This window comes from Euprymna scolopes, chromosome 7 (genome assembly GCF_053919585.1).
Source record: "Euprymna scolopes isolate OS-2025 chromosome 7, ASM5391958v1, whole genome shotgun sequence".
Classification (NCBI taxonomy): Eukaryota; Metazoa; Mollusca; class Cephalopoda; order Sepiida; family Sepiolidae; genus Euprymna; species Euprymna scolopes.
This window is the reverse complement of record NC_136488.1, coordinates 40517745-40529923: the sequence shown is the minus strand read 5'-3', so window position 1 is coordinate 40529923 and position 12179 is coordinate 40517745. Positions and strand designations below refer to the sequence as shown.

At 34.0% G+C, this 12179-nt stretch overlaps 1 protein-coding gene across 1 annotated transcript in view; it reads left to right on the top strand.

The window, feature by feature from the left end:
- The window catches only part of LOC145279692 (transmembrane 9 superfamily member 1-like), a 918708-nt gene that overhangs the window by 850523 nt on the left and 56006 nt on the right, over window positions 1–12179 (top strand). Inside the window, exon 8 of the mRNA XM_080130972.1 lies at window positions 9867–9938. Within this exon, the coding sequence (XP_079987098.1) occupies window positions 9867–9938 (72 nt within the window). The remainder of the gene's footprint in view (window positions 1–9866; window positions 9939–12179) is intronic.

Genomic DNA, 12179 nt, shown 5'->3' with positions numbered 1-12179 from the left:
ATGATGAACAGCATCTTGGAATTTGGAATGTAGACTTTTTTCATTTATTTGTATATGCTCTGTAGTTATATTTAACATACATCGAGCTTCATAAATAGAGGGATTGATATAAATAAAGGGTGAAAATAATTAAATAAGCATATTTTCCCCATACACACACACACACACACACACACACACACATATATATATATATATATATATATATATATATATATATATATATATATAAGTTGTCTTTGAAGGTTATGGCAATACAATTTGTTTAAAAAAACAAACTGTTGGATACGAGACAAGATAAACAGAATAAAATGATAATATTGAAAGGTTTCAATCATTCATTTACGAACGTAAATCAGGATGGTATTGTGATATTATGTTCTTTAAATCTTTTAGAGAAACCTCACCCTTTTTTTATCTGAAGGTGAGGTTTACCTAAAAAATTTAAAGAATATAACGTACCATCCTAGTTTAACACATTCCGTTGGTAAATAAACAATTTATAATAAAAAAATTGTTGAGATCTTTGAATATTGCCATTTATTCTGTTTAGCTTGTCTTGTATCTAACAATTTTTTGCTACCAAACTGCAGTGTCATAGCCTTCAGATATAACTCCTTACACATCATGCAGAATCCTTTAAGTAAATTACAATATTCATCTCATTTTATATAGTCTTGGAAGTTTTTGTTTTAACTTTTAAAACTATCGAAAAAAAACTTATTTAATTTTTATATTTTTTTTTATCATTCGTTGAAAAACCATTTAGTCAGTAAGTCATTTGATCTATATATAAATTTTATATACATGAAAGAGAACTTCTACCAGTCAAACCAAATTCATATATGCATCATTAGTACTGCTACATAGCAGGGACCTTTGTTAACAGCAAGTGTTTCGTGCTGTAAAATTGGACCTCACTGTTTTATACACAAAGGTTTTTGACATAAAGACTGAAGATGAGATAATCCTGACAGAATCCTTCAGACAGACTTAGACCTTATCAGCTGTGGCATGCATGACCCATCTACATATGAATCACACTCTGGTGCCCAGCAACCGACGTCTCAGCCATGGGTATATGGCAGTACTATGAAAAAAGATCTCGGTAGGCACTTGGGAAAAGAAAATCTTTAACACTTGTGGTTTAAGTAACTACTTGTCATTAGGCTGTTTGTCACCAGGTTAATAGATGCGGATACTCAGAGAATGGTTGTCGTGTCCCATAAGCGTTGGTCACTATAATCCTGTTGTTGTTCTGGTACTTTTTACGTATGTGATTCATGTCTAGCTTAGTCGAATGAATGTAATGAGTAATACGATATTTAATTTTAAAATAGCTTGTTAGAATGTTAGATCGTTATAGTTTTGACTAGTTGGAGAGATGAACAGCACTTGTTGTTACATTTCAGAAGTTATATAGTAGCTTTGTCAGAGAAAATATTGTTGGCGGAGGATAGTCATGTAAAGGAGGGTCCTGAATATGTATTTTACTAGATTTGGAAATCAGATGGAGAACAGCACAACTATGATGTAGAATTTGTTTAAAAAAAAACAGTCTGTTAACTTGAGAATCTTCCTTATAATGTAAATGCATGCATTATCACCTTACTTAATCTCTAGCTGATTAACGGTTGTAATTATTTCTGGTTATGTTCCTACATTGGACAGCCCACCTGAGTTAGTAGGATCCTTTTATGAAGTTATGCTGGTTGCTCTGTGAGATGACAAAAATTGTCTTTCTGAGAGGATTTCAATGAAGGGTGCATAGGAAATATCAAACATGGCATTCACTCAGATGTTATAGAGTTGGAAGTATATACATATATATGTATAAGAATGGGTTTTGTTGACTGCAAATATGTTCAGTGCTGAATTTAGGAATAACTAAGAATGGTTTCCACCCGAATTGGTGCTTGCCAGGCTCAATGATGCTTAACTTAGGTGATCTAATGAGAACCAGTGTGTTAATGTGATCATGTCATACAAATATTAGAACCATTTAAATGAATAAACCTCATTTTTACCCATTTTGGGGATGATTGCTTATAATATAAATAAAATCTTCAACAAAATATAGAGTTACATTTGACAACTCTATCACATTTATTCTAGAAACAAAGAGAAGATTGAAAAACTATTATGAGATTCTATTACTGCATTGTTTTATTCCGAAGATTAATAATATATTCAAGCTAAGGGAAGACTGCAATGAATGTATATGCTGCAAATTTGAAAAGAATGTAATGTTGACAGTACAGATATATTTGAGCAGAACAGGAGACTTTGTTGATTTGGTCACATTGAAAGAACAGGTAAGAGTGTTTGGATTGGTAGATGTAGAACAGTTGAAGTAGCAGGATATCTGAATCTGCATGAAAAGCCTCCATTCCTTTTCTTGCCCTCTTTCAATGAAACTTAGTATAGCCCATCTTACCTTATGGCTAGAAGGTGTGTTCCAAAATTCAAAATGATTGGCTAATTAACGAGTGATATATATATATATATATATATTTATATATATATATATATATATAAATATATATGTTTGGAGGTACAAAATTTATATAAAGTTTTAAATAAAATAGGCGGATGTTTCTCTAGAGCTCTTTCGGCTATCATCTCATCAGGAGGAAATTGATAGCGTAAAAAATAATATTATGTCAAAAGTTTAAAGAATTCTAATGGGGAACTATTGAATATGCCAAAAGTACGGGGGCAACTAAAATTAAGTTTATTAACGTTTAAAAGCGATTAAAATATTGGCACAACGAGGAGGGTAAAAAAAAAAAAAGGCAGGAGAAAAGATTCAAAGTTCCCCAAAGAGAAACAATGCGTTTGCTGTTGTTTTTACCGGCACAAAGAAGGTTTACGCACCGCAATAGACAGACTCCAAAATCTTTAAATGGTTTCTGGAGTCCGCTCTATGTAGCACCTCGGACCATTCTATTTTATATCTATCGGCACAGCACAGTTTGTCAACCAAATGCTGGCCAATAGCAGAGTCCAAGGCTGCAGAAGGAGGGAGACTACCAGACCCCATCCTCCCTTGTCTGATCTTCGATGGAACATGCTGGTTTATACGAGTCAAAAGATGCAAGGATGTTCGCCCAACATAACCAGCATCACACTGGCATTTGAATTGATACGCAATATTGCTATTTTGGATGTAAGGCAAACTATCCTTGTGAAACGAAGAAAAAGCAGGTCTCGTAGTATATTCCAATCGCAAGGGCACAGCATAAAAGCAGTCGTAAATACTTCTGCGAATCTGTTTGGAAAATCTGTTACTCTTTTCCCCAATCCACGGTAATTTTAAATAAACCGAGCATTTCAAAGGTCCAAACTTTTTAGGGGATTTAAAATCTGCAACCTTTTTGAAAATACAGTCATCAATAAGATCAACTGATAACCATTATTGATGAATATTTCCCTGATCTTATCGAGTTCGGCGTCTAATCTGTTAGGCGAACAAATCATGAGGGCTCTATGTACCAAAGTATTAATTAAGCCGACCTTATGTGATTTTGGTACAAAAGACAACCAGTTCACATATAGGCCAGTAAATGTCGGCTTCCTATAAATTGTAGGGAGAAAGCCCCCCCCCCACCTTGAACGTTCGACAAGAACATCCAAGAAGGGAAGCGAATTATCCTTCTCACTTTCCATAGTGAACTTTAGAGCCCCATGCAAAGAATTCAACCTATTAAAAAATATTGACGCTTCACCTTGCGATGGAAAAATAGCAAAAGTATCGTCAACATATCTGAAATATGTAGTGGGTTTTGTTATAGAGTTAAACAGAACGGATTCATAGTATCCGACAAAAATATCCGCTAAAGTTGGGGCCAACGGACGCCCCAGTGAAACCCCGTCGACCTGACAGTACATAATATCACAAAAACTAAACTCCACAGATTTTGTACACATTAAAACGATTTCAATAAGAATCTCTTTAGAAAACCGTGGAGCAGTCAGGCGACCATCATAGAGCGCGTCGGTACATATACGTATAGTGTCATCCAACGGTATATTGGTAAAGAGACTAGAGACATCAAATGAGCACATAAAAGATGTCTCTGCATTTGAATCCAACCCACGTAAACAATTTTTTTCTGCCGCTTTTTTTTTCTTTTCCCTCGTTGTGCCAATATTTTAATCGTTTTTAAACGTTAATAAACTTAATTTTAGTTGCCCCGTACTTTTGGCATATTCAATAGTTTCCCATTAAAACTCTTTAAACTTTCGACATATTATTTTTTACGCTATCGATTTCCTCCTGCAACTTCGTCAGATTTTAACAGAAGAAAGATGTGTAACTAAGCAGATAAAACGGTAATAAAATAAAAAAAATAAAAAATTATATATTTGCTCTGCAATAGTATTGAGCACTTTCTTCAGGTTTTTACTAATTACCATTTTTGCTATATATATATATATATATAGAGAGAGAGAGAGAGAAAGAAACATGTACATATAGCTAAATGTCTATGAAAAGGTAATTTGGAGAAATGTACAGATGTAAACCTTGGTGAATCAGAGGCTAAGAATTCTGTCATAATGGCCAGTCACTCCACATTTTGACTCTCCGATCTTAAACACAAAAGTACAAAAATGTCACGTGATCATTGTGTAGCATGTTGTTTTTGGGATTGTAGTTTTTACAAGTAAGCAAGACTGGGTTGTTTATAAAAACCTATGATAAGCGATGAAACTAGTATATCATGGAAGACCCACCTCGAAGCATCTTGAAGATGTATTTTTCTTATAGATACGTGGTGCATGCCGATATACGATTGCTTCTCTGTCTCAAAACAGAGACAAAATCCGATCTGTAAATGTTATAGATCCCCCCCCTCTCTACGAGTTTATTACCCCTCGTACTCTTTTTCTTTTTATCAATCTCTCTTCAATTTCTTCTTTTTTTTTTCTTTTTTTTTCATCTCCTCCTTTGTCTCTGTCTTTTGTTTTGTCTTTTCTAATATCTCTCCTTTTCTTTTTCTTTGTTTCCGCAACTGGCCTTTTCATTAAAAACTCTAACTTGAATAACAACATTCATCAGTCGTTCAATTGAAATTAAGACATGAAAATCGATGCTAGTTTTTGTTTCCAATCTGTTCACGGGAAATCGCTGTTTCTTTTTTTTTTTTTTTGTTATTTTTTATTGTTTTTTTATTTTATTTTATTTTATTGTAGTTGTTGTTCTTTTTCCCTCTATTTACTTTTATTTGGTTTGTTGAAAGGAACTTTCAAATGGCAAACAATAGAGATAAACAACAAGAAAAAAAAAATCTATAAACAGGAAATGCATACTTAAAGTCCTCATCCTTCTCCCCCGTTTAGATGTGTAGATCTATATTCAATGAGAGAATGATACTTTATGCATTAGTACATTTCTTTACATGTGCAATGCATATGACGAGGAGGATGCATGGTTGGTGTGGTTCGGATTGACATATTGGAAACTCAGGGTCAGATTTTATTTTGTTATTCAACCAGAATCAAAAATGGTATAAGACTGTAAGTGGTATTTGATTAACTCTTTCGATATTTGCATTTTAATATTAATCAATCGTTGAATATGCACTCGTGTATATATATATATAGCTATATCCATGTATATGGACTGTAATTATGAGTATGTTGGGTCATACGTATACATACGCACATATAAAGATATGTATGCATATGTGCATATATACTAATATGCGTATGTTAGTTATATACATGACCTTGCCAAAGTATATTACAGGTGACATGACAGTCAGTCTAGAAAATAAGAGGCATATTATTAAATATTAAACATGTTCAAAACTTTTGCAGTTATGCGTTTTGTTTTAGTAATTTATTTTTCTGATACTCGGGGGAAGTTTTTAGTTTTTAGCTGTAATGGAAGTTATTTAAAGAAAAAAAAAATCTTTAAAATATTATTTGCTCAATACTTTTGATGTACATATATACTAGAAGAATAAAATTAATTCCCGGAACAGAAATTTTATAAGGTGACTTTCATGTCACCTTATAAAAATTAAGACCAATTTATAATGATACTAAACCTTATGTCTAGAATCCTTTCATTTCTTATTTTAGAGACTGTCTCAAATTTAAAGCTTAAGGAGTCTTAATTAGAAATTGAAATTAAGGGTATCTTGCTTAATTAAAATTATATTAATGATTATGGATCAAATTTGATAAAAATCTAAAATTATCGAATTTTTAAACGGGGTTTTGTGCCAATATTATCCACTTTAAAACCCTTTAGAATACTCCAAAGAGACTGAGATTTTGGGAATATTTATAATTTGTATCTAATACGGATTATTAAAACTTCACACAATTTGGAGGTATCTGAATTTTCACCTCCTTGACATGAACCTAAAATGTATTACCCACCTTTATGCCTAGCAACTATTCCAAAATTCATAATAATCGGTTCATTAGTTTATGAGTTTATCTAGTTCAATGAAATATATGATTCAACAACAACAATCAGCAAGGGTTTTATCACTCAATGAGGAACCCTTTCCTGGACTTCAGCCATCTAACCCTGTCTCATGCTATTCGCTGCCATGTGGGACCCATGTGTTGTATCAGGTCGTCCCTCCATCTCGTTCTTGGTCTTCCCTTTGGCCTCATGTTCACGAGTTGTCCATTATAAGATTAGCCTGACGAATTCTAACAAGAATGAAATGTGGAAAATTCTGTGTAGCTTAATTGCCATATATATTTTTTCAAAACTTATATAGTAACAGGAAAACCCGACATTGCCCAGGATGAATGAGAACCAACGAATGTTCCATCCTCCCAATCTCTTATTGTCAGTGAAATCGCCCATTTTTCAATTAAATCGATTGATTTCCTGCTCTAGTTGGGGACCCACCGTGATGCACCTGGAGGAAGCTTCACATGCCTCCCTTCAATGACTTAGTCCACATTGCATTTTAGTTTAGATTGCACTGTAGAGAAGCTACGGTTGATTTTATAAAATCATTTTAATTATAATGACTTGAATTAAAGTTTAATTTGCAAAAGTCAAGTATCCTAGTTCAATCACACTCTAAACAGAAACATTCATTTCAGATACACCCGTCATATCAAAGAACCTACAGTTGATTTTATATGCACTGGGCCTTTCTTTTTTTTTTTTTTTTTTATTCAATCTTCACCCCAAACAAGGCAAGTGCCACTTTGAAGTAGGGGGCTACTATTGGGGACAATTTGCGGGGGCATTAAGAAGGGAGATGAGTAGAAAGATGTTTGTTCACATTACACTTGAACTTCTGCATATCAGTTAAGTTGGGAAAGCAGTATCTCGGAAGGGAGTTCCAAAGACTTGCAGTTCTGGGGGAGAAACTATTGGAGTAAAAGGCATTTTTACACCTATACTGTAAAGGGGTGAGACTTAGTTGCTTGTCGGGTTTGTTGGGGGTAGTCACGATGAGGAGGTACAAGTGCTTGCAGTTCGTCATAGCAGCTACCATTAAAGTGTTTGTAGAACAGGCGGAGGGATGCAAAATTTCATCGATGGGACAGAGGTTGAAGCTTAGATGACAGTTCAGGACCTATCAGGTTGGCGACTCTCTTTTGAACCCTGTTCAGGAGTGAGAGACAAGCAGCAGATGCACCAACCTAAATATGACAGCAATACTCCATACATGGGCGAATGGTGGCCTTATAAAGGTACAGGATACTTTCAGGCATAAGTAATTTTTTGGCACTGTAGAGAGAGCCCACCTTCTTTGCAGCAGCCTTAGCAATGCTCTCAATGTATATATTCCAGTTCATGTCCCCTGTAAACGTTAGGCTGAGGAGTTTAAAAGAAGTACTTTCAGGCAGTGTATTCTTAGCCATTGCTATTAGTGGTAGAAAAGGTTTCTTGTAGTTATTGAAGGAAACAAGCTTAGTCTTGGCAGCATTGAATGTGACCATCCATTTTTGTCCCCATTCCACTACAGATTGGAGGTCATCCTCTAGTGATTCTGCCATTTCCTTAAACGTGTTCATTTGTTTTCCCCTCATGCCTGTTATAGAGGGTGGTGTCATCAGAAAATATACCCATCTCTGAAACAATTTTATCAGGGAGGTCATTTATGAATATCAGGAACAATAAAGGTCCAAGGATAGACCCCTGGGGTACTCCCACATTTATATTATATTGTTTGGATGTACGAACGTCGAGGACAACTTGGATTTTTCTCTTACTTAAGAAGGATTTAATTACATTGTGTATTCTTTCAGTGATACCATATGATCTAATTTTCCTTAGAAGACCATTGTGCAATACCCTGTCAAAAGCCTTAGATATATCAAGGGGTACCGCTCTACCCTCCCCTGTTTTGTCCAGTGAACGGTATATATGTTCAGAGACTACAGTTAAGATATCTGCTGTTGAGCGGGCTTGCCTGAATCCATATTGTTTGTCGGTCAGGAGTTTAGCAGCTGTTAGGTGTTGGACTAGGGCTTGATTAACTAAGGACTCAAATATTATGGCAAAAAGTGGGAGGAGGCTAATGGGACGATAATTTAGTGGGTCAGTTCTTTCACGAGAGTTCTTGAAGACTGGTACCACAGAAGCAGTTTTCCAGCAGTCGGGAAAGCAGGATTCGCTAAGGCATTTATTGTATAGTTTGGAGAGAACTGGAGCAATCTCAGCAGAACATTATTTTTATTAGCACAGCCGGAATGAGATCTGGTCCACATGTTTTTTAGTTGTCTATGTTATTTTTTGAATTACAAACAACTGATAGCAAATAATTTTTTTTTTACTATTTTATTAATTTTTTTTCTTGTTTTATGATTTTTTTTTTTTTTTCAAAGCAAAATATTTATCTATTTATTTATAATAAACTAATGACAGCAAATAAACGTTTTCTTAAATGACGTTGACTGCTGCGATTTCGTTGATTCAGCTTTTCAGCACCTTTCGATAGGTTTCGGTCTTTTATATAAACTGATAAAATATTCCAACAATAGCATGGTTCTTATTCTGTACAAGTACCGCATATTAAGTCAAGCAATCATTCTATTTACCTTTGACACAACTGATAAAATTAAATTGCATAATAATTATACGTTATCATGAAAATTTACTCCCAAATCACATTTTTTGATTCTTAAGTTGTACATGACTCTGGACAATGGAATAAAGTTTTAAAAAATGTCAACATTAATTCAATAATAATTATGCCTGAAGAGATAGGGAAACTGTAACTGATTTTCTGACTCTATTTTCTCTGTTTCTCCCTCTCTATCTTTCTCTGTATTTTATATTTTTTTTAATTTGTTCATATTATTTGGATCATCCAGACTAATGCTCTCATCTTAAGTGATGTTCACAATGTTTCGGTCGATGTAACCTACGATCTTCTTCAGGTGTATCTTTACAAGCTCAGGAATCTTTCTGTCAAACTTGGGAATCCGCATGGAATTTCGAATGGAAACTTTTATTTAATCCACAAGGGTAGCATGCTATCATTCTGTCAGCTATTGTATTTTGAGTGTCACCGGCACTGAAATTCGAACCTTCAACTCCAAAAATGTGTGACTTACAACTGAATTTTACCAAGTAATTTATCGACTGTGAAGAATCCAAATAATACAAATGTTTAATTTGTTTTGAATTATTTAATGCCAAAATAGAGTACTTATTTTACACGATTTATTCCATTATTGATTGATCACAAGTTATTTTCTTCAGTTATTGACATCAAATTAATGGCTAAAGGAATAGGAAAAATTGTTGATGATTTTGTAATTAATCTCTCTCTTTCTCTCTCTCTCTCTCTCTCTCTCTCTCTCTCTCTCTCTCTCTCTCTCAATTTGATATGCTTTTTAACATTTTTTTTTTATATATATATCTTTTTCAGATTCACTGGTTATCCATCATCAATTCCATGGTGCTAGTTTTTCTTCTCATCGGTTTTGTGGTCATTATTTTGGTAAGTTGTTTCTTAAATGTGAAAAAAAAAGTTAGTACTTATGCAGAGAATGACCCGTTTTTCTATGAATGTTGCCTCGGCATGTTCTGGAAGTTTACATAAACTGCTGAAATATGGTGAAACACTCAGCTAATGCAGCAAACGACAGTTAATAAATTGGAAGAAGTGGTCTCATGACATTGAAACTGTTTGTAATTTACAGTAAGAGTTTGTCATCGGTTCAAAACATGTTGTGACCTATTGGAAAAAATCTTTACAGGACATTTGATAATCAAAATCTTAAAAAAAAAAAAAAATTAAAAATAGCCTATCCCAACCTTAAAAGAAAAATAAACAAAGTAGACAAAAAAAAATTGTCATAAAATGATTTTTTCATACCCCCCCCCAAAAAAAAAGACTCCCTTAAACAATAGCATTTCTTATAGAAAAAAAGATAACAAAAAAGAAAATCTAAAAAAATATTTTCATTTATTGCTTCAATATGATTTAAAAAAAAAAAAAAATTTATACATGAAGTTTACCGTATGTTGATTTTTTTAGTTATTATATTTCTAGTTTCTTAATTGCAATTATTATACAATGTTTTCTATCATGTTTTCTTTTAAAATTTGATCAGTATTCGGCAGATTCCGACAGTTTACGTATGCCTTCACAACATCCACGTGAAAACGAGCCATTCTCTGCATAAGTACAAAAGAATTGTGTAAAATTATGTAAATAAATCTTTAAAACTTTAAAAAGAAGGAATCATTTTCTCACCTCCCTCCCCCCAAAATGCATTTTGATTTCTGCTTGGCTTATTCAAAATTGACATAAAAGAGTATTCATAAAGAGTATTCAAAATTGACATAACAGAAAAGAAAGTAATTCTGATAAAAACAAATAAACAGAACTCCCCTCTCTCTCCCCCCACCACAAAAAAAAAATTGTAATATTGTTTTAGTTGTTCAATTATTTCTCAGAACAGACTTTCATTTTTAAAATATGCTCGCATCTAAGTTGCAACGATCTTGTCTCCGAAATAAACCTAGGTTTCTATTTGTAATGGGCCATGAATAGCGTTTTTAAAAGCTTCAAATTTAATAGATGACCATCCGAGAGGAATTTGAAATCAGTTTCATAATAAGAGTGCAAATCAGTTTTCCTTCTCGTCCATCAATCCATTATATCCCTCTCCAGCATCTTCTTTTTTCTTGCCTGCTCCCCACTGTATATATTTCCTCGAACTCATCACTCCCCCCACCTCTATGCATAAACATTGCAAGAGGATATTCAGTGCACATGTCTCTCTTCCATTATAAAGCTGCCGCTGTCTTCAATTAGGGATTCTCTTTAACTCAGTTAAACAATTGTATTAACTATTTCAATCTAGCTAGATTAGAAAAAAAACAATTGAATAAAAGTTATAAGCATTTAATAGTTGGGTTTGTCTGTTTACTGACGCTAAATAGCAAACACAAACGAACGGGTAAACCGGAGGTCAAATGGACCTTTGTCCTGTAAGTGCCTGCTCATTGGCTGATTAGGAAGGGTGCGGTGGATACTAGAAAGCTGATTGGCTAACAAAAAACTCAATAGAAGATGCGTATATAAAAATGCAAGACAACCACAAAATTATCGCATAAGCCTGAAGAATCCTAGAATGGATGAAATGCGGAATATTCAGTGTATCTTAATCGCCATATATATTTTATAGCTTTATATATATATATATATGTTTGTGTGTATATATGTGTGTGCGTATATATATATATGTGTGTGTATCTGTGTGTGTGTATATATGTGCATATATATGCGTGTATATATGTGTGTGTGTGTGTGTATATATATGTGTATGTATATATGTATGCATATGTATATATATGTATGCATATATAGGGCGAATGAACCCTTTTTCGGGGTCAACGGCCAACTAGCACTATGTTTGCTTGTGTGTTGGGGTGGAGAGGGCTCCCATAAGCCGTGGTGAAGGCAACCTTTCTAGGAGAAGCAAATCTCTGATTTAAAAAAAACATAAAGCGGGAGAGCAGTACCCGCATTAAGCTGGTCTGCAGTTTAACTTGTTGTTGGCTATCTTGCTCTTGCTTGTTGCTGGATCTCAACATTTTGAACCGAGAGAGAGAGACTTAGCTGTTGTACAAAGCTAAGACTCTGTAACATCACCTGTGTATAGATACTCCCTCAGGCATTTGTCTATCAAAATGGTCCTGTGGCGATGGAAAAGTTATGACGCATGGAAGC